General features: G+C 43.5%; 2 protein-coding genes across 13 annotated transcripts in view; one reads left to right on the top strand and one right to left on the bottom strand.

Annotated features, from left to right (window-relative positions):
- PECAM1 (platelet and endothelial cell adhesion molecule 1) overlaps window positions 1–3,951 on the bottom strand; it is a 74,213-nt gene extending 70,262 nt beyond the window's left edge. For 6 of the 12 annotated variants that reach the window (XM_075903895.2, XM_075903897.2, XM_075903899.2 and 3 more), the window contains exons 1-2: window positions 3,623–3,951; window positions 3,420–3,446 (exon numbers count right to left, since the gene is read on the bottom strand). In XM_075903895.2, coding sequence (XP_075760010.2) covers window positions 3,420–3,446; window positions 3,623–3,656 — 61 coding nt within the window. In that variant the 5' untranslated portion in view covers window positions 3,657–3,951. The remainder of the gene's footprint in view (window positions 1–3,419; window positions 3,447–3,622) is intronic. The other 6 variants (XM_075903904.2, XM_075903905.2, XM_075903909.2 and 3 more) reach the window with 1 other exon arrangement.
- MILR1 (mast cell immunoglobulin like receptor 1) overlaps window positions 1–23,881 on the top strand; it is a 162,449-nt gene that overhangs the window by 112,723 nt on the left and 25,845 nt on the right. The window lies entirely within an intron of this gene.

Here is a 23,881-nt window from a genome sequence, read left to right as displayed (position 1 = left end):
ATTGCAGAGCAGTCCAATGTGCTGCTCTATCTAACCCTGTAGGCCTTGGAGCAAATTGATTGCTCGAGTAATGTGGCAGAAATCCTAGGATTTATTCAAGGGCCCTCTATCTCACAGCATAAAGTTGTGTCACTCAGAAAATCTTATTTTACATGAATATGTAGGAGCAAAACATGCAGGAACAAAGCTGAGATCTCTGTATAAGAACCATAAGTTCTCCCAACTTTGGTAAGTAGAGTCCAGTGTTTAGACAGAAGTTCAACAGCTCAGGACAATTTGAACAACACGGATGATGCATTTACATATGCCTAAGGCTGAATCTTCATTAGAAATGCTGCAGCACTTGAGAGCTACGCCACTGTTACACTTCAGCATGGAAACACAACAGCAATGAGAGGGATTCTGGAGCCTATTCCTACGACCAGGGTCTCCTGTTGCTGTAGTTAATCCACATCCCCAAGAGTTGGTAGCCACGTCAATGGAAGAATTCTTCCATCAACCTAATGTTGTCTACACCTGGGATTAGGTTGGCTTAACTATGTCACTTGAGGTATGGACTTTTCATAAGGTAGCTGGATTGACCTCATTTGAGAAGTCCCATTGAGTTCAATTGGCCAGCTCAGATGTGTAAGGTTACTCAATGCAGACATGTTTGCAGAATGGGAGCCCTGAATAACCGTCATCTGAGAGAACAAAGTAAAAGTATCAAATTTCACACAATCTCCCCAAAATGCAAAGCTTTTGAGCCTGAAAAAGCTTCCTCAAAATTTATACTGAATCCAGCATTTATGTTAAAAAATCCTAAACCACAGTACACACACAGAAATAAAACTCTGCATTTAGCTAGCTCTAATTATGGGCCTGGTTCTATAGCTTTACTCTCACTGCTTGTCCTTACCTATGAAAATCATCTCACTGAAATTAGTGGGACCACTCCTATAGGGTAAGGACTACTCACAGGAGCAGAAGTTGGGAGATCAGGCTTTATTTATTTTCCCTTTCCTGAAAAGCCAGCCTCAAACAGCAGGACAGAAAAATATGGCCAACACTTCAGTTGTGTCTCCAATCACTGCATCTTTTATCACATACCAGGTAAAGCAGCAGCACAGTCAAGTGTCACATTTCCGGCGTTTTGTTAGCTGAGGTCACAACACTCACATTATTTAAATATAGGTCTCACTCGGTGAAAAGCAAAAAATCAGTTCAAACCCATAATTGCAAAGATCGTTTTCTCCCATTTTTTTTTCCTTTTTCATTTTTTTCCCCAGTGGAAATAATTACAGTTTATTACATAATCTCCCAGTTTTCTGGTGGCCCAAGTAGGAGAGACAAGCTCATGATTGCAAGTTCAATCAGCTTCCCCGTTCCACCAACCTCCATCAGGCAAACTTTGCACAGCTCGTCAGCTGTTTTACACTAGGTCTGCTATTTTGTTAAACTCTAATGCACTCCAGTGTGACAAAAATGTTCTAGTAAACACTTCTTTTAAAACTGTGCACGTTGCAGGTCTGACCCTGAAATCCTTGCCTAGCCAAATCCCCCATCGCTGTACGCACACCTCTGAGTAGGAACCATTGAGGTCCAGAATATTGCAGCAAGGAGACAATTGTCAGAATTACAATTAATCAGGGAAATCTACATAATACCTGCAGGCAGTGGGCCAATTTCATCCTTGGTGTAACTCTACTGACTTCACTGGGATTACATCAAGATGGACTCTCACCCATTCTGACTTCAACAGCGCTTGAGCATGTATTTCAAGAGATTGCAGGTTAAGCCCATGCTTATGTACTTTGCTGAATCAAGGCCCCTATCTCATTCTAACCCCTTTGGACCATTGGGTATGATTTTTTTAAGCAGAAGTCCCCATTAAAAGGAAAGGTGAACAAGAAAAGTAGAATCTGACCCTGTAAATATCTTTGCTATTAATAAATATACTCTCACCACTGAATAAGAATTCCCTCCAGACCCACTGGATTATCGTTACAATTTTCCAACAGATGGCAAAGTAATATCCTAGCAGGCTTTTTAAGGTCATCCAAGTATTTGTTTAATAAAAAAGTGTTTATTCCTTTATCATCTCAAACATGATATATAATTCGCTGTAAGTCTTATTCATGTAGCTATAAACAAGTCAAGGAAAATAAGTTTATGGGCTTTGTTTGCTTTTGCTCACCCTAACACTTGTGACTGGTGGCTATGCCCAGTTCGCTTGGAATTTAAATTACCGATTAGTTAGATGAAGCTCATGGGAACCCTTGCTCACATTCAGCCACCATAGTGAAAGGAGTGGGATGGTTTCCCTGCCTCTGGTGGAGCTGCTCTATTCTTGTTTATTTGTAAATTCTCCTAGCCAGAAAAAAAACATTTTCCTGGCACTCATGAAAATCTGAACAATTCTGTTTTGGATTCAACTGGACTGGGTGATATCATGGACCAGGCATTTCCCAGCATAAGGGAAGGAGATTGGGGGAAAAGAGGAGGATAACACAGAAAATTATAACTTACTTCACCCAGTTTCAAGAGGACACATGCTGAACTTTCAGTGCTCTCTGGATATTTTGAAGTTCAAAGAGCAAATACATCCAGCAAGTGCCCTTAATTTATCTCTACCAAATGGTCTCTCCTCCCTCCCGCATTATGGGGACAAGACAGCAGCTTTGTTAAAATATGACAGCCCTAGGAACGAGATTCCCCATTCCTTCCCTTCTTTTGTGAACCCTGTCAAATGAGATTTACTGCAGGGAAAGGGTGAATGGCGGGTCTGAAAGAAAAAATATTGGCAGCAGGTTGCTGATTGAAACAGTGTGCAGTGCGGATTAAAGGCTACATAAAGATATTTATCAGAGGGGTAGTAGCCATGTTAGTCTGGATCTGCAAAAGCGACAAGGAGTCCTGTAGCACCTTATAGACCAACGGATGTATTGGAGCATAAGCTTTCGTGGGCAAAGACCCACTTTGTTAGATGCTCCAATACATCTGTTAGTCTATAAGGTGCTACAGAACTCCTTGTCACTTATGAAAGTATTTGAAAACTTTGTATATTGTACATAACTAATACTGTTAGATAACAAACACTGAACATTTATAATTGAAATATGGAATATTGTTTGATAAATACTCCCACAAAGCCCCCATTGACTTCAGTGGAGTCAAAATTTTACCCTAAGATTTCTGGGTGTGATTCTGTTTCTAACTGGCAATCCAAACTCTTTTTTTCCCCTTTTTTGAGCCATTTTATAAACAAACAAACAAAAAGACTTCACGTTAAATCATTTTACATGGGTCAAATTCTGCTCTGAGTTAAACCCGTGCACATCCAGAGTAACTACTGTAGATCTCTACTACAGTAACTGAAAACAGAACAGAACAAAATCTTTGACATATCCAGAATTTTAGAAGAAAGGGTCACAACTCACCAATGTCTTGAGCTTTTAGACTTGGACCTGGAAAGATGAGAGGAAATGTTATATTCAAAGCTTAAAGACTGAGCTTAAGGACAAAATGCAAAATATGGAAATTCTTCATGGCAGAGAATTCTGAAAAATGTTTGTTTCCAGCTAATCAAAACATATATATGAGGACAACATTAAACATGCCAATATTTAAACAATGAACTTACAGTATAAGAGAATCACCAGCACAGCGAGATACATCTTGTCATTGGAGAGCAGTTACCTAATTACCGAAGAAAATGACCACCCACTCTGGTAGTTATGCCGCGCAGCCCTAAAACTCCACAGAAATTTTGATTCTTAGAGAGAAACCACTAACGCAGCTTTGCTATGAAAAGCCGTAGGTTTTTCCAAAACTTCAGCAGAAAATGGCTTGTGTTGGTCAAGTAATCATTCCCATTACTGGAAAGTGGAAATGGCAAACAATGAGAATCTATCTGCTGCTAACAGGCAGATTATTGCACAGGAAGTGACTGGTCTTTTCCTGAGGAACCCACTGAACACATTTGCTTTGTTTAGTTTCTTAAGGTGTATGAAAAAAACAAGTAGTCCCAGTGACATTTATCCTGAGACGCCTGCTCATGCCTATGTTTTTAAATCATGCTTACCAGTTTAAAATCAGAATTTCATTTCCTATTTGATCTCACTGGATTCTCAATAAATTCTGCTTAGTACTGAAAATCCTTCTGTCAACACACAGGGCCAGAGCCCAACAGGTTTGTAGATTCACTTCATGACAGAGTCGATGAGGGATAGTTGCATTTATTAATCTCACTACGTCACTACTATGGCAGGCTTAATACTGCCAGATGGTTACACAGCTACTGCAAAGTAATATGCCAATAAGCGTAGGCAGAGCAATGCATAAAAGTGAGCAACAGGCATTTGGAAATGCTTATGCCCCTTCAGTCTACGGGGAGTCCCATTCCAATCACCTTGCATCAGGTGGAGGTGGCTCTAGCTGGTGGGCTCCAAGACTCCCATCAAAGTCTAGGTCCCTGGTGAGACTCAGCGGACACGGGACTCCCTACACTAGTTATATTACAGGGCTATGTCTACACTGGCAGCTTCTTGCGCAAAAACTTGCCTGCTGTCTACACTGCCCAAGCGTTCTTGCGCAAGTAAATTTACAGTATAGCGTTGTAAAACAGGGCTTCTTCCAGAAGAGTTATTCCTCTCCCCACAAGAAATAAGCCTTCTTGCGCAAGAGCTCTTCCACAAGAGGGCAGTGTAGACAGGCAACATGACTTTCTTATGCAAGAAACCCCTATGGCTAAAATCACAGGTTCCTTGCGCAAGAGAGCGTCCACACTGCCATAGATGCTCTTGCGCAAAAGCACGTCTCTTGCACAAAAACCCATGCCAGTGTAGATGTGCTCTTGTGGAAGACTTTTTGCACAAGAACTCTTCCGCAAAACAGTTCTTGTGCAAGAAGCTGCCAGTGTAGACATAGCCCTGCAGTTGTTTACTTTCAACGCCATTCTTATCACTCTTATGAGCTGAGACTGAGGTCAAATTTGTTTACCGCTTAGTAGTTTCCCAGCTCAAGTCATGGGTTAGAGCTGATAAAGCCCAGCTGCTGTTTGTACTTGCAGAGTCCCAGGCTATGCTGAGCTGGGTAAAGCAGGGATGGAAACTTTCATCCCAAGCCTGCTGAGCTGCAGGACCCACATATGCAGGGGCGGATATAGGGCAGGGCGAGTAGGGCAGCAGCACTTCAAGAAGCCCCACGTATGCGCCGTGGCGCCACCGCGCATGTGCCGTGTCAAAGGGGGGGGCCCCACGAAATTGTGCTGCCCTGGGCCCCGCAAAATCGTCATCTGCCCCTGCACATATGACTTTTTATGTGACACCTTCAGGGTATACGTCTAACTCAGCAGAGCTAAAGTTGAATTAAGCTGCACAACTTCAGCTACGTCAACTGTGTAGCTTAAGTTGATATAGCTCAATTCGGCTACACAGCAGAAAGTCGAAGGAAGAACACTCTTCCTTTGACTTCCCTTACTCCCCATGAAATGAGGCTTACCATGAGTCGGAGTAAGAAATCCCCCAGTTCGATATTATTTCGAAATAACAGCTTGTAGTGTAGGCGTGCTCTGTTCTTTTGGAATCATGTCAGTGATTCCAAAATAACGCGGCTGTGTAGAAATACCCTCAGAATGGATTTAGATCTGAGCATTTGCCCCACAAAAGTTGTTTTGCTGCATTCTCTATGGGACTGGAATTTCTATTGTGATTCATTGGCTGCACTGTAGATACCATGGCAAGTTAAATTAATTTAAGCAGATACAATTGTATAGTCCCTAGATCAATGTGATCCCAATGCAGGGGTTTCAATATGCTGCCATCAAGCATTTAAAATAAATGTATACTGCTGGTTTTTATCTTGTTTGTTTAAAGCTGACTAAAATATACACACTCAAAACCCAAATCCACCCAGAAGTTGTCAGATTTGGGGATTTGTCTCCCAATTAAAAATCTGAGCCAACGATGCTCATAGGTCAAATTTCAGAAGCATAGCTAAATTTTCCAAAAGTTTGAGGCTGTTTGAATCTGGGGATTTGAACAAGGGTGAAGTTAGAGTGAACAAAAATTGATTTCAAGTAATAGAGGGGTAGCCGTGTTAGTCTGGATCTGCAAAAGCGACAAGGAGTCCTATGGCACCTTATAGACTAACAGATGTATTGGAGCATAAGCTTTCATGGGCAAAGATGAAGTGGATCTTTGCCCACGAAAGCTTATGCTCCAATACATCTGTTAGTCTAAGGTGCCATAGGACTCCTTGTTGCTTTTGAAGAATTGATTTGTGATTTTTTTTAATTGAAATCTGCAGTTTGTAGACATGGAAATGAAAGTTGAAGTTTATAATTTTTGTCAAGTTTCATTTTGAGCCTAAAGTACAGAAATAAAATTAGGGGAAGTGTGAACTTCAGAGGAACGGAGTGTAAAGTGAAGGCAAAATGGGTGGAAAATGCTACCATGTAGATTGTAGCATTTTGCCCCAGAGTGCACTGGTGTAATCATTTGCACAATGTACAGGGCAATAGTGAATTAAGCCCACGAGTTGAACTTAGTGTCAAGCTTGTTGGAGAGGATGAAAATTCAGTTTGGGGAAGCTCTTTGAGATTGACATTTGATTTTGTTACAAACTGGAATGCAAACCAAAAATTTTGAAAGTCTTCATTTCAAGAGAATTCCAAAAAAATTTTTGTTTTGGATTGTTCAGAACATTTTGTTTCCATTTAAATGTTGCATTATGTTCAAATATGATACAACATTAAAAAGTACTGAATCAGGCCAATAATATTTACCGATAGCTGATTCCAATAAAACAAGGCTATACAAAACAAAACAAAAAAAAGCTGGCAGCCACAATGAAAAATAGGTGTCTTGATATTTCATCACACTCCGGCTACATAATCAGAGCAATCAAGCATATTGCACCACTCTGAGGACACGGACAGGATTTCTTATTACAGTTATCGCTGCTCCGTGCGAGATCTATCAGAAAGTGAATGGAAATATGATAAATAGCTCATGGTAGTAAATTGCCCCAACTAGTTTACAATTTAATGCTCTACTTGCGTAATGAGCTCTGCCCAGGCAGATCCCAGGGGCCCAACACACACTTACCGACTTCAGTACAGCTTTGCACAGACACAGAGGTTTGCCCAAGGACAACTCATCACAGGATCCGGCCTGAACAAATAAACCAGAGACTAGGTTCTTTGCAACAGGTTTTTAGGATTTTTTTCCCTTTATAAAATAGATGCAAAGCCATTTTTTTACAACCCTGTTTTGAAGAGACATATGAGTGCACTAGGGGCAACATCTTGACTCTATTAACGTCAGTGGAAGTTTTGCCATTGATTTCAGTAGAGTCCAGATTTCATACCAAAAGTACAGAAGACAATAACTGTGCAACAAGTCCAGGTAGAAATGACAGTGCTGAGAAGTCCTGGGATTTTACCATGAGTTATTCTTAAAGCGCTAGATAGTGTAGTCAAGCACTCCACTTTCCTTTTATATACAAATGGGCAAATCTTCATGTTTCTGGAGAAAAAGTGAATCCTTAAGCCTCCAAAATCAGAATGTGTAGCCTATCAAGTTACTTTCCTATCATGCTAATATAATGTGTGTGTGTTAATTTAGATTAATTTGGTAATAGTTAAAAATTCTAATACAAGAAATCTTCAAGAAGCTGCTCTCAGCATTCCTGTAGGCCCTTTGTGTTAGCTTGACTGATGTCTGGGTTCAGTGCAATACACTAAGCCTTATGTCTGCCCAAGTTTGTGAATGCCGCTAATACTAACACAGCAGTACTCACCTCTTTGGGGGAGGGCTTTGCCATTAACTCATCTGGGTACAGTACAGCTCAGTCCTAGGCTGCGTGGTGAGTCGGGTTCCCTTACAGTGCAGTGGCTCCTGCACTAGAGTATAACAAGATGGTACAGCCTCTGAATGCACTTTCCAATACGTGCCATGTCTGCATTACAATCAAAGGACAGGCTTATACTTGAATGAGAGAACATACATAAGCTCACAGTCCAGGTCAAGTAATATGGGGTTATTATATTTTATCTTTTGTCCATGCTGCAACAGGCCGTTTGCAAGATAAACAGGAGCTAAGGTTTGCAGACTTCCATGGTTGGGACACTGTCTCACCCAAATACTGGTCATAACTTATGTATGGTTTCCCGGGCCTGAAAAAGGGAAACTTAGATCTGGACCGTTCAGGATGACAGGAACAAGACCCTCAGACTCAGCAGATGTATTATTAAATATAAGTCTCAAATAATTGGTTCAGGCTGGGTTAAGCAATTAGGATACAGGTTGCGATAGATAAACACAAAGGCCCATGGCAACGAATTGACATGTGATAATAAGTTAAGAGCAATGATATATAGTCCAATTGGAAAAGAACACTTCAGCATTAGAAACACCCCCTATTGAATATGCATTAAACATGGTATCATTAGTGTCACTTGGTATAAAAGTAGGACCCCGGCCCAGGAGGATAGGGAGGAGATGTAGTCCTTGGAAGGGCCAGAAGGATGGCCCCAGTGATGATGGGGAAGGTGAAGGCAATGAGAAAGATGATGGGCTAACACCTAAGATTGTTCTAGAAGGAATGATGTAAGTATATATGAATGTACATTCCCTGTCTTATGAAATTGAGGTGTTTATTAATAAGGTTAGCACAGTCACAAACTATAAATATTGTAAATATACAAGAGTTTCTATATTGTGAGTGCTGTAACTGTGCACAACAGGGTTCCCAATCATAGTATAATTGAATACTGGGCCTAATCCTGGGACAGAGAACCTGTTAACCCAGGTGTGGCGGGATGAAGCAACCCTGCTCTTACCCAGGGCCAGGGGGAGACCCAGGAGCCGAGGCTAGCCAGCACCTGCCATGACCAGGAAGCGGTGGGGCCGGATCTGGAGGCCCCACTCAACGAAGGAGGAGGGGCCGTGCTTGGAGGGAAAGCCCAGAGAACGGCCACAAACACAGTGCTGAGGGATGACGTCACCCGCCGAGACGATGTGACGTCGAACCAGCAGTGGGGAACGAGCGAGGGGGGAGAGTGGGCGCAGGGGCCGGCATGATGTCACCCCATCAAACGCCGGGGATGGGGATAAAAGGTGCTGACACCAAAAGTAAAAGAGGGTGGGAAAACAGGAGGAGGAGAGCGCCAGGGTTGTGTGGGGACATCGTCCCTCCCTCCCCCAAGAGAGAGAGACTCAGACGGTAGAGGTAGGAAGTGGCCCAGGGCGGGATCATGGAGCCCGTGAGCAAATGCATTTAGAGGCATCTCACCTGTTTGCTAGGTTAGGGAGTCAGGCTCCCTTCTTTAGGGCCCTGGGCCAGGACTCGGGAGAGAGGGTGGGCCCAGGTCCCCCTACTCCACCGTCGGAAGTCGAATATTGATGCCCAGGCCAGTGCAATTGTCCATTGTGCGTTATTGTCAAACGGATCCATAAGGGACATGTACTGTTGGGGGTTGTAAAGGTGATGGAGGGCACAATAAAACGGGTGATTGCATGAGATACGAGTCAGGACTTCTTACAGTGGGTAATTAGAATTTAAACAATCTTAGATCAGGCTACAAATGCAACAAAAAATCTTGTGGTTAGTCTTAAAATCTCATGATTTTTTATAGACCTGATTCATGACTTTTGAACAGTCAGAACTGGTAACACGGGAGTATAAGGGATTACATGGAAAATGGTCCCAAAACAAGAGCGGAAGAAGCGAACAAAAACAGGTGAAGTGGAAGTATTGGGCACAGCAAAGAGAGTGGGATGTGGTTTTCCTTAGCTCTCTTCTGCCTCTGTTTTCTTTTTCTTAAACTATGTTACACTTTGCAGAAGTGGCAGGTTTGAGTATTGATTTGAATTCAGAGGTTTGGACATTCAGACCCTGTCTTTGCAAACAGAGTCAAAGATTCTGAGAGGATATTATACTGTATAGTCAGCAGAGCCCATGGAAAAAGTTACTTCTGCTAAAATAAACATGCACTGACTTGGGCGAGAAGTTGGGGAAAAAGAAAAAAGGAACTATTTAACAGTATTCATAAAAAAATAGAAATGGATTCATTAACTCCAGCTCTCTCTGTTATATCCTAACCATGTTAACTTTTAATGTGGCCTAAGATTTGCAAACATACATGTGGAAAGTAACATGGGAGGGGCTGTTTTTTTATGCCCATTAATCCACTTCCAATAAAAAATATTCCATTACAGCAACTCAGGCTTTGTTCTAATTCTGTTTTGGCAAAATAGGAATAAAAGGAGCTGGCAAAGCAGAACTCAGGAAAACAGCACACGTCTCTGATGGCTGGAGTTGGATGAAGTATGCTTTATGGATTTTGCACAGCCACATTTTAGGGCCTTTATATACATATATGTACATATAATATACACACAAACACTTCTGGCTCATAGCATTGTCTACATACATACAAGAAATTATGCTATAAACACACAGAGTAAAAATTAAGTAAGTACTTCAGAATATTGCTAAATAATATTGCAGGTTGAACCTCTCTAGTCTGGTACCCTCAAGACTTGACCGTTACAAACAAGAGAATGTTCTGGACCACGGGAGGTCAATATTGTCTAGCATCATTGCCAACACTTCCACTGCTTACTGGGCTGTTATTTGGGGATAAATTAGAGCTAAATACAGCACAGACCACCGAGAGCCGGGACTGGTGGCTATAACCAAACATTATGGGATCATGGGAAACTTGGCCACATCCATGAAAAGTGGACATCGGGCTAACTAAAATCATTCCGGACGACGGATGATTCCAGATGAGAGAGTTTCAGATTAGAGAGGTTCAACCTGTAGCAGACAAATATTAAATGCACGGACTTAGTTCTTCTGTTGGATTCACTTTATTGCATAACACAGCTGCTTGTGACTAATAGATAATCTACATACTTCTCAGCTTTAAGGTTATAGATTTTCCAATAACATTTTTTAAATGGTGAAGGGAAAGGTAAATTTTTCCATGAAAAAAATGTCCAGTTATGCTGACCTAAACTATATAAAAGCTGAGTAAGGATTTAAGGATCTGATCCATTATTGTTGTTATATTGTTATTATGCAGGACACAAAAGGGGATGTTTTTAATAAACTAAAATATGAGCATCTCAAATATATACCCAAGGTTTCTTTAGGAACTTGGGTTTTTTTGGTTAGTATCAGACCTATACTCTAATCTTGGACTATAGCACAGCCAGGAGGGAGAGATACTGGAATCCAGTTAAAAAAAATCTCAGAGGAGTAGCTGTATTAGTCTGTAACTCTAAACACAATGAGTAGTCCTGTGGCATCTTAGGTTATGTCTACGCTATGCGCTTATTTCAGAGTAAATTATTTCAGAATAACACCCAAAATAACTATTTCAAAATAGCACATCCACACTATAGGGAAGCCTCAGAATTAGTCCGAGGTAGGCTCCCCTAACGTGGATGTGCTACCTTCATGTAGAGCCCCAGGAAGCACTGAGGAGTCATTACTCTGAATGGTCCGGGGGAGGAGCTATTTCGAAATAGTAGCAGTAGAATGTTCACACTACCCTTTTTCGAAAGATCCTGTAAACCTCGTTTTTTGAAGAATACAGAATCTTTTGGAAAAGGGTTTATTTTTTTTGACAGATCTGCATCTAGACTGCCGTTTTTTTGAAAAAAGCTCCATTTAGAAATAAGCGGCAGTCATGTTTATGCAAATGAAGCACAGGATATTTAATCCCAGCTTCATTTGCATCCCTCTGTCGACAGAGGGATGCAGTCTAGATGTAGCCATAGTTCCTACAAGAGGTGGAACTGCAGCAGGAATAGCAACGGGTAGGAAATTTCATTAGAGGAATTCTAGAGCCGTCGAGGCCTTTCTGTGCTGCGTGTTCATCCCAAGGTTTCTTCAGAACTGAAAGCAACTTGGCTTACTTCCTGCCTGTAAAAGATCTGTCCTGTGGCATTCTGAACTGTGGCATATGTGGATTTTATAAGAAAGTGCTGAATAAAAGCATTATTAAAACAAATTAGGATAACATTAAAAAGAAAATAATGACATGTTCCTAGCCCTGGCCAGTTTGTGTAATCGGAATTTCCTAAGTAGGGTAACAAGGGCTTTCCTTGTGTAGTGTTCATAACATTCCCTCAGCACATCAGTCCATTTTTAAATCAATCCACTTTTATTCTGAGCCAGGAACTCCTGAGCTCCAACCCTCATTCTGACATTGACTCACCGCACAGCCTTGATCACATCAATTAGGCTTTAGTTTTCAAAAGTGACTAGGGATTTTGGGTAACTACATTGAGACATTACAAAGTCCTTAATTTCATCAAAAAAAGGCTTCACTCTTTTTGAAGGTGAGGCCCCTTCCAAATTAGGTGACGGATTTTAAATCACTAGTCTCTTTTAGAAGTGGAGGTTTTAATCTCTCTCTGGCTCCGTTTTTTTCCATCTTGATGATGGGGATGATCAAGGGAGCTAAGAGCTCCCACAGGCCCCTGGGCAAGGCAGGGGTGGCTTCTCGCTCCCAGAATGGTGGGGCTGAGGGCAATCCCCATGTGCCCCCCCATGCCCTCAGAGCCACCTGGAGTGCACATCATGATGCTCCAGGGGTGATTTAAAGGGCCAAGTAGCAGCAGCCAGGAGCCCTGGGTCCCTTTGGATCTCTGGGCCCCATAGCAATTGCCTTTTTGCCCCCACTCCACCCTGTCAGCAGGCCTGGCGATGGCAGATGTATGTTAAACTCTAGTGGCACTGGGAGGGTTGATTAGTAAGAGCACAGTATTAGCGCTATGTGATAAAATCAAGGAAGTATGAAAATGGAGAGGCCTGGTTCTCAGAGGCTTCATTGTTTATATAAAACCCCTTTGTTTCTCTTGGGGTCAATGGGAACTGTTTTCCCCAAGTCAATAGCTTTCAGGTGTAAGCTGTGCTATAGTCCTTGCAGAACATACACAAGTATGGTATTTTGCAACAGGGAACAGGAAGGAAATACTCATCTGTGTAACGGTGCATCCGTAACATTAGCAAGCTCCCAACTAGCTATTTTGCAAAGGAAATAGCATAGTAGCCATAGCAATTAATAACCAGGAAGTGTAAGCTAGCTTGTTAGCAATAGTAATTATTCTCCTTAACCTGGTTCCCTTGAAATACATTCATAACAAAGCATTGAACACTTGGCCAGTTTCCAGCAAAGGGTCTCCAGAGCCAGGTAGAGGAAAGGAGGAGGAGGCCACATGCCAGATGGAGCACAAAGACTGATAAACGTATTGCTATTGATAGCAAACATAGGAAGGAAGGAGATTTTTCCCAGCCCCTTCAAGTAATGCAGCCCAGATGTACAAAAGTCTGGACAAACCAACCAGCTTTTCCCACCAGGAGACAAAGGCAGTACATCCTCTTAACAGCAGAGGGGGAAAGAGTTTAGCAAAATTATGTGTGGGCTAATAGAACACAACTAGAGTGTGTCAAAACAGCTATAGGTTCAGACTAAAGTATCTGGCTTGAGGATGAACCAGGGTTAGAAGTCAGGTTGAGTCACCAAAATGTTGTGAGTTGAGCCTCAAGACACGTCAGCACAAAATGGAAGCCCTCTCAGAGGATCGAACAACCTCCTGAGAGCGCCACTACCTTGGGGAGCATCAAAATGGTTCTGAAAGAAAAAAAAAAAGAGAGAACCCTTGTGGTTCTTGGTCTGGCTCAGAACCAAAACCACACAAGTGATTTTGAACCCAGGAAGCAGGAGACCAGAGGGTCTTGGGCCCATCTCCAGTTTTAATTAAATTGACCTGAACCACAGTTGAATAGGCACCTTTGGACCTGCGCTGGTGAGTAATTCAACTGTGTATTTTCCCACAGTCCCCATTGTCTCCATTCTATATATTGGAATGTCTGATACGATGTCAGACAAAGCTGACCGGGAGGCATTTCCTACTTGGACCAGAATTGAGAAAGGAGGTCAAGGAGAACATCAAAAGAAGTTTCTTCCATCCCCAGGATCCACTGTACTTGTGGCCAAGTGGGGTGTGGAAAAAGATACGGCATCCACAGACACTCTGACTTCAATTCTTTCAAACCCATCTCACTTTCTGAGCCAGAAGGCAAAGCGATGAAAGCCCAACGCCTATCAAAGTCAGTGGCGACTGACTGAATGACTTTAATGGCCAATGGATCAGTCCATCTCATCTGGGAACTGCTGATGGTTAATACGTCTGTTTGCTCTTTCTTCTGGTATTTGCCTAGTTAAATAAGCAAGGATGCCGACAGACTTGCCAGGCCCCTGATGCGGGCAACGGCTCCACACTCCTGGAAGGAGCGGGGCTGCAGTAGCCAGCCCTCAGTGCACCTACCGGGCTGGCCCTTAGCACTTCCCAGAACGTGCTGTGTGGCAATTTAAAGGGCCCAGGGCTCTGGCGGCCAACAGGAGCCCTAGGCCCTTTTCAATCACCAGCCCCCAGGGCAACGTTCCCTTCCCCGCCGTCAGCGGGCCTGTAAATAAACCACCAGCAATGTCATCTCTTTGAAATGGAGCTTTGCCTGAATTTGGCTGTGAAGACACTTTGACTGAGTATGGACTACGTAAACGTTAAACGAGAACTTCTGAATGTTGGCCCATAAATGTTCAGTCTTTTCAGCTGCCCTGTTTCCTGTGACAAAAAAAAGAAACTCAGAATTCATACATCGTTTCAGCCAATTGACTTTTGCCAGCCCCTCAGCAGGCCCGCGCTTAGAGTGTAGCAGGAGGCTGCCGCTCGGCAACACAGGGCCTTGCAGGACATCGGGGTCAACTTCTACTTTCTGCGTTGAGCACATGCTGATCCCCGTGGGCCCTCTACCTTGCTCACTCCCCTCCTTCAGTTCTGTGGGGCTCTGCCTCAGGCCCTGACATTTCTACGCGTTGTCTTTAGTACTGGCACACTGCTGTGGGGGAGAACCTGCCACAGGTCTGACAGATGGGCCATAACCAGAACGATTCACCTGCATTTCGGTTACTGGGTTGATTCAAATATGATGTGCAGCCAAACAACTGCCCATTTCGGTTTTGCCACACAACCCCTTTGCCCAGCATATAGCAGACGGTGGATCTGATTCCAAACCTCTTGATATCAATGGGAAATTTGCCACTAATTTCACTAGGATCAGGCCCAGCATATATTTATCTTAGCTTTTCAATTATTTTTATGTAACCCTTCTGCCAGTAGCACCAGCAGCAGCCAGGGATGGGTTCAATATCTGGGGGTTCTTCTCTATCCATCCAACACAGAACTGGTTCAAGCCCCCACCCAGTGATGTGGGAAATTCACACCTGGGGTAACAAGTTTCACTGTCAGACACCCCTCGGCTGGCAAAGGCCACAGGTTTATGTTTGCCTTCCGCTTCTTGGTATAAGACCGCTCATAAGCCCTCCGAACTGGCATCTGTTTGTAGGAGAAATGGCTTGCTCGAGTAAGCAAAAACTAAGACTGGAGCATGAATTAGGCAACGAATGAACTCTCAAAAAGCCCTTTCTAGAGTCCCATCATGCTCCAAAGTACTCTAAGGGACCATAGTGTTTCAGCTCAGGAGACCTTGGGGACCTCCCCTTACTCTTGATCTTAGACTTGTTCTTGCTGGACGGGTATCTCCTGGTCAGATCATGCAGAGACTTTACAAAAGTAGCTTAATTCTTCACAAACCTGTGGTAGTAACTACTAAATCCAAGAAAGGTCTTAAACTCTCTGTAATTGCTGGGGTGTGGCCACATAGTGAGTGCTTCTATTTTATCTGGATCAGTACTCACACTTCCTTGGGACACAACGTGACCAACATACATCACTAATGTTCGGCAGAATTGGCACTTATTAATGGAAAGATTCAGTCCATAGGTCTCCAACCTATCAAGTACTCTAAGAAGTCTTTCTTTGTGATCCTTCAACTTCCAAATACAATCAGATCATTCAAATAGACTGACACTTGCAGAAAGTTCATGTCTCCCACAACTTTCTCCATAAGACACTGGAATGTGGTAGGTGCCCCAGAGATCTCTTGAGGCATGCGTTCAAACTGATAAAACCCCAATGGGCAGATGAAGGCTGTCTTCTCCTTATCCTCTCCTCCCAAAGGGATCTGGTCGTATCCATTTCGAAGATCCAATACTGAGAACCACTCGCTTCCCAGAAAACAATCTAAGGCATCTTCTAATCAAGACATTGTGTATTGGTCAACCACAGTATGACTGTTTAGGGAGTGGTAGTTGATATACATCCAAATTTTCCCATTCTTTTTACAAACTACCACAATGGGTAAGGCATAGAGGCTATAGGACTTGGTAGTGATGCCATTTGCAGTCAGCTCCTGAAGATGATGTTTCACATCTTCCATCTCTGAGAGAGCAATTTTTCTAGATCTCTCCCTGAAAGGTCGAGGGGTCATGTAGCCTGATTTGTGCTTTTGCATACCCCAATGTAGCCTTGTAATTTTGTAGGCAATAAGTTAGTTATAATGAATGTATTGTTATAGCATTAGGTTTGGATTAAACTTAACACAAGATATAGGTCTCAGACAGGCCAGGCATCTTTGTTAATTTAGCTCCAGCTCTGTTTGATGTTAGCATGTTCCGATGTTGAACTGAAGGGATGGAACATTGTAATGCATAGTGATGCTAGTGTTAGATAAGCCTTGTAATAGATAGAAATAAGTTTAATGTTGAAAGACCTTGTACTTTAAGTGACTAGAAGTACCCTCTTTGTTCCATGCTGCAATTATGTAAATGCATTGTTTATGTGAATGAGAGAAAATGTTTTATGAGAGGGAAGCGTGAAGGCTATTGCATGCCTAGATGATCAGAGGAGGAGCCGGAAACTCAGTGACACCAAACAGTTTTCAGTCAAGCAAAGCACTTTGAAGATGGAGATTGGACCGGGGCAGTTTGACGAAGCCTGAAGTTAGTGGCAAGCACCCCTCGATAGGGAATCGATAACTTTTTCTGGAAAGACAACACCCCCGAGGGTATGTCAGCATATGGATATCAAATGACTGAGAGAACAACTGCTTCCCAATAAGCATATGTTGTAGGAAGATGGATTGTGATGCGGAGTGACTGATTAAGGCTTGACAATGCAAAATGTTTAGACTTGCACGGAAAGAAAATCCTATAAAGGAGGAGGTGACTTATATGGTTCTTCAGGTTCCATCCTGCTAAGACCATGGAGCATCAGTTCGGACTGACAAGAACCAGGCTCCCCCTCGTACTCGACCTATCTGGCCAATAGGTTGGGTCGAGCAACAGATTGGTAACTATTCCGTCAGCAGGACTTGTGTGTGTGTATGTGTAAATGCATACGCTACTTCATTATATTATCAATAAATGCGGTGTGTTGCCTTATCCCCCTGAAAAAGGTCCCGTGTGCTTCTTTTAAGCAGAACACCATGTCCCACTCATGCAGTGAAAAAACCTTGGATCTTTCACAGAGTTCCTTCCTCAGATGATCCTTCCACTCCCTGGACAATTGTGAATCTCCGAAGTCAAACTTTGCTGGATTTATAGTTGGAACTTGAGTTTCACACTGGGGTCTCACAATTGATTCGGGCTCGAACAGGTCTGCTATCTTTTGTTCTCAATTCACAACAACATCACAACTTGTTTTATTAGCAATCAGTATAGTGACCTTGTCCTCAGCTGCTGCCAGTAAGGTTATAACTCCACTGGGGAACAGGACCCCTTCAGGAAGCTCTCCTTCAGCTGGTTGTTCTATCATGGCAAATGCTCCTTTATTCCCTTTCAGACAGGTACCCATGACAAGCACTTTCTTGCTCTATCCTTGCAGGCACTATTAAGGGGGTCGTACCCACTTACCTCAGCACCTCCATCGGTAGCTCAGACATCTCCTTTTTAGCATCCTCAATTTTCCTATAGGCGTCAGCACAAAGTGTATGGATCATCAGGATGTCCAGATGTTGGGCCCCAGCCCGCTGTCTGCAGTAATCTGTGAGCACCTTGAAGAGACTGGAGTTGGTCCCTATCACCACAGACACATCAGAGACTCATTTAGGGTTGGGGCATATCAAGGCAGCTGCGTCCATCTCTTCTCTTACTCCTGCCACTTCCTCTGGGAATTCCAGGTGTACTACGAATACCTTCGTAGGGGTATTCATTCATGCTGAGGCCACGCAAGGCAAGGCCAGTCAATGGCTGGATAGGCGGGTGCCTAAGCATCCGTTGGTAGATTGACTGAAATGTAATAGTCACCTGCAATCCAGTGTCAAGAACTGCTTTGCACTCCGCTCATTCAATCCTCACTGTGACCTCTGCTCGAGGTCCTATCAGTCCTGAGGGGATCCCAGCTGGGCAGTCTTTTCTGGGAGATCCTTCAAATCCTATAGGCCTGGGTGGCCCCCATCCCCAAACTCTGGCAGTTCCCTGACCTTTCACAACTGATCCTCAGCTTTTTATAAACTAAGCCAGGATTTTCCTCATTTCGGCAATTGGCTACACTGTGCCTATTTTGACCACACTGGTAGCAGAAGAACTGTCCTCTCCCACTTGGCCCGAGTGGGATGGCGGCTCCAAGTGCTGACTTCTCCATCACCACAGCCTCAGGCTCCTTACCCCTGCAAATCCTAGCTTGCTCAATGACGCTTTGCAACACAGCCATGTCAGAACCTGCACTTGTTGGGCAAATTCCTCTTTGGTGCTCTCCATCAGTGCACTGGATGTTTGTTGGGGTGCTGTGCTGACAAGCTCAGATGTCCAGACTACGCGAAACTCATGACAGCCTTCCTTCCTTCCTTCTTTATGACCTCTTTTATCAGCTGGGAATAGCTAGGGGGATGTTCCTGTCACATTCTTAGCTGGAGATTAAGTAGAATCGAGCTATAACATTGAGTTCTTCTTTCAATTTGAGCCAATTTGGTCTGGTCCATCTGCTCGGCAGTCACTGCTCCCCTAATGACAGCTCTCTGTAGCAATCTCTCTAGAAGATGCATATCTCCTAGAACTGGAAGGGACCTTGAGAGGTCATTGAATCATAGAATACTAGGACTGGAAGGGATCTCGAGAGGTCATTGAGTCCAGTCCCCTGCCCCCATGGCAGGAGCAAATACTGTGAGACCATCTCTGATAGACATTTATCTAACCTACTCATATATATCTCCAGAGATGGGGATTCCACAACCTCCCTGGGCAACTTATTCCAGTGTTTGACTACCCTGACAGTTAGAAACTTTTTCCTAATGTCCAACCTAAACCTCCCTTGCTGCAGGTTAAGCCCATTGCTTCTTGTTCTATCCTCAGAGGCCAAGATGAACAAGTTTTCTTCCTCCTCCTTATGACACCCTTTTAGATACCTGAAAACTGCTATCATGTCCCCCCTAAATCTTCTCTTTTCTAAACTAAACAAGCCCAATTCTTTCAGCCTTCCCTCATAGATCATGTTCTCTAGACCTTTAATCATTCTTGTTGCTCTTCTCTGGACCCTCTCCGATTTCTTGACATCTTTCTTGAAATGTGATGCACAGAACTGAACACAATATTCCAACTGAGGCCTAACCAGCGCAGAGTAGAGCGGAAGAATGACTTCTCATGTCTTGCTCACAACACTCCTGTTAATGCATCCCAGAATCATGTTTGCTTTTTTTTGCAACAGCATCACACTGCTGACTCTCATTCAGCTTGTGGTCCACTATAACCCCTAGATCCCTTTCTGCTGTACTCCTTCCTAGACAGTCGCTTCCCATTCTGTATGTGTGAAACTGATTGTTCCTTCCTAAGTGGAGCACTTTACATTTGTCTTTATTAAACTTCATCCTGTTTACCTCAGAACATTTCTCCAGTTTGTCCAGATCATTTTGAATTATGACCCTAACCTCCAGAGCAGTCGCAGCCTCTCCCAGCTTGGTATCTTCTGCAAACTTAATAAGCGTACTTTCTATGCCAATATCTAAATTGTTGATGAAGAGAGCCGGTCCCAAAACAGACCCCTACGGAACCCCACTTGTCATACCTTTAGATTACTCTGCCCCTTGCCTGCAGTGACCTTCATATATTTATATATTTACCGTACAATACACATAGACCTTTATGGTATTTTATAGAGTTGTATGAAGTGCAGGATATTTTCACTGGTCTAGACAAGTCACAGGCAATCAGGATTGTGAACCATTAATAACTACTCTCTGAGTACGGTTATCCAACCAGTTATGCACCCACCTTATAGTAGCCCCATCTAAGTTGTATTTGCCTAGTTTATTGATGAGAATATCATGTGAGACCATATCAAATGCCTTACTAAAGTCTAGGTATACTACATCCACCACTTCTCCCTTATCCACAAGTCTCGTTATCCTATCAAAGAAAGCTATCAGATTGGTTTGACATGATTTATTCTTTACAAATCCATGCTGGCTGTTCCCTATCACCTTGCCACCTTCCAGGTGTTTACAGATGATTTCCTTAATTACTTGCTCCATTATCTTCCCTGGCACAGAAGTTAAACTAAGTGGTCTGTAGTTTCCTGGGTTGTTCTTATTTCCCTTTTTGGGCACTATATTTGCCCTTTTCCAATCTTCTGGAATTTCTCCTGTCTCCCATGATTTTCCAAAGATGATAGCCAGAGGCTCAGATACCTCCTTTATCAGCTCCTTGAGTATTCTCGGATGCATTTCATCAGGCCCTGGTGACTTGCAGGCATCTAACTTTTCTAGGTGATTTTTAACTTGTTCTTTTTTTATTTTATCTTCTAAACCTATCCCCTTCCCACTAGCATTCACTATGTTAGGCATTCCTACAGACTTCTCAGTAAAGATGGAAACAAAGAAGTCATTAAAGCATCTCTGCCATTTCCAAGTTTCCTGTTACTGTTTCTCCCTCCTCACTGACCAGTGGGCCTACCCTGTCCTTGGTATTCCTCTTGCTTCTAATGTATTTATAAAAAAAAGTCATCTTGTTTCCCTTTATGCCTGTAGCTAGTTTGAGGTCATATTGTGCTTTTGCCTTTCTAATCTTGCCCCTGCATTCCTGTGTTGTTTGCCTATATTCAGCCTTTGTAATTTGTCCTGCTTTCCATTTTTCATACGACTCCTTTTTTATTTTTAGATTATGCAAGATCTCGTGGCTAAGCCAAGGCGGTCTTTTGACATATTTTCTATCTTTCCGACACAGCGGAATAGCTTGTTTTTGGGCCCTTAATAATGTCCCTTTGAAAAACTGCCAACTCTCCTCAGCTGTTTTTCCCCTCAGTTTTGATTCCCATGGGATCTTACCTATCAGCTCTCTGAGCTTACCAAAATCTGCCTTCCTGAAATCCATTGTCTCCATTTTGCTGTTCTCCCTTCTACTCTTCCTTAGAATTGTGAACTCTATGATTTCATCATCACTTTCACCCAAGCTGCCTTCCACTTTCAAATTCTCAGCCAGTTCCTCCCTATTTGTTAGGATCAAATCTAGAACAGCTTCAACCTCCGGAAATAAAAAGTTGTCTCCAATGCAGTCCAAGAACTTATTGGATAGTCTGTGCCCCACTGTGTTATTTTCCCGATATATATCTGGATAGTTGAAGTCCCCCATCACCACCAAATCTTGGGCTTTGGATGATATTGTCAGTTGTTAAAAAAAAAAAAGCCTCATCCACATCTTCCACCTGTGTAGGTGGCCTGTAGTAGACTCCTAGTATGACATCACCCTTGTTTTTAATCCCTTTTATCCTAACCCTGAGACTCTCAACACTTCTGTCTCCTATGTCCATCTCCACCTCACTCTAAGTGTGTTCATTTTTAATATATAAGCAACACCTCCTCCCTTTTTTCCCTGTCTATCCTTCCTGAGCAATCCGTACCCTTCCATACAAACATTCCAATTGTGTGTATTATCCCGCCAAGTTTCTGTGATGCCAACAATGTCATAATTGTACTTATTTATTAGCACTTCCAGTTCTTCCTGCTTATTACCCATACTTCTTGCATTTGTATATAGGCATCTAAGATACTGATTTGACTTTGCCTCCCAGTTTTGCCCTGATCCTCCTTTCTCTCTGCCATTATAGCCCACGCTCCCTCCCATTTCCGACCCATCTCCCAGGTCTCCATGTTCTCCACTTACCTGTCCCCGTCGAACCTAGTTTAAAGCCCTCCTCACTAGGTTAGCCAGTCTGTGTCCAAATAGGGTCTTCCCCCTTCTTGAAAGGTGAACGCCATCTCTGCCCAGCAGTCCTTCCTGGAATAGCATCCTGTGGTCGAGGAAGCCCTCCTGGCGACACCATCCTTGCAGCCAGGCATTCACCTCCAGGATGCACCTGTCTCTGCCTGGGCCCCTACCTTCGACAGGAAGGATCGAAGAGAATACCACCTGCGCTCCAAACTCCGTCACCCATACTCCCAGAGCCCTGTAGACACTCTTGATCCACTCAGTGTCACACCTCGCAGTATCATTTGTGCCCACATGGATGAGTAGCATGGGGTAGTAGTCAGAGGGCTGGATAATCCTCGACAATGTCTCCGTAACATCTCAGATATGGGCCCCCGGCAGACAGCATACCTCCCGAGATGAAATGTCAGGGGGAAAGATGGGTGCCTCCATCCCTCTCAGAAGAGAGTCTCCAACCACCACTACCCTACGTTTCCTATTCGCAGTGGTGGCAGCAGACTTCCCAGCCTTGGGGGTACGATGCTTCTCCTCCTCTGCTGTAGGGAGTGATTCCTTATCTCCTGTATAAAGAAGAGCATAACGGTTTCCTAGTACCACGGCAGGAGGGTTCGGAGCAGGGGTGGACCAGTGCCTGCTACCAGAAGTAACCAGCTGCCAGTGTCCACCCTGAGCCGTTTCCTCCTCCACCAGTGGTGTGCCCGCATTCCTGTGTACTGGGACAGCTACCTCAGCTGTCTCCTCATGAACACGATTCAGGAATTGCTCATGGATTTGAGTGCTCCTCAATCTAGCCACCTCCTCCTGTAGCTCTCCCACCTGCTGCCTGAGAGCTTCCACCAGCAGGCACCATTCACATAAGATGATCTCCCCAGCCTGGATATCAGTAAATGGGAATTGCAAGCCACAGTCCCTGCAAAACCACACCAGGATCTGGGTAGAAGCATCCATGCTCAGGCGCTCTGTCTGGCTACAGGCGCAGGTGGAGGAGACAGAAGCAGCGCTGGCACAGGTGTTGTATGTCTTCCTGACCATCGTAGGCCTCCCTCTGTCAAACTCCCATGTCTGCAGCCCCCTGTCCGCTTTCGTAGACAGTCCCCTGCCTTCACAGCAAGGCCAAGTACCATCCCTAACAGATTTTGTCCCAGATCCCTAAATGGCCTCCCTCAAGGATTGAACGCACAACCCTGGGTTTAGCAGGCCTAACCATTGAGCTATCCCTCCCCCCACAATAGCTACAAGCATTGGTGCAATTTCTGCATTTAGCTTCAACACAGTTTGTGACCCCACAACAGCCAAATTGGTTACAATGGGCAAAGCACCTTCTAGCAGTTGAACATCTAGCAAGCCTGAGCAACCTGTTTGAAGTGTATTTACATAACCACACACAGGATTTCTTTCCCATTCCAGCATGAACGGTTTTTACGTAACAGTTGAATACCTTACAGGGCTAAACAACTGAGTGAGCACAACCACACCCAGGATTCCTTTCCCATTCCAGCTAGCTGTATTGGATGCATTGATTCAGACCTGCTTACATTTAAAATGACTCAATTCTAATCCACCAATTTATGATCAATCTAATCTGCCCCTTGCCTGCAGTGACCTCCATATATATATTTACCGTACTATATACATAGACCTTTATTTTATAGAGTTGTATAAAGTGCAGGATATTTTCACTGGTCTAGACAAGTCACAGGCAATCAGGAAATTAACCGGGTAAGTTCTAGAAATATATATTTTTAAAAATCCATAGTCCTCTTTTTTGGAGAGTGTGACATT

This window comes from Pelodiscus sinensis, chromosome 20, assembly GCF_052426305.1.
Source record: "Pelodiscus sinensis isolate ZL-2025 chromosome 20, ASM5242630v1, whole genome shotgun sequence".
Taxonomy (NCBI): Eukaryota; Metazoa; Chordata; order Testudines; family Trionychidae; genus Pelodiscus; species Pelodiscus sinensis.
The sequence above is the reverse complement of the archived record's forward strand: the minus strand, read 5'-3'. Positions and strand labels throughout refer to the sequence as shown.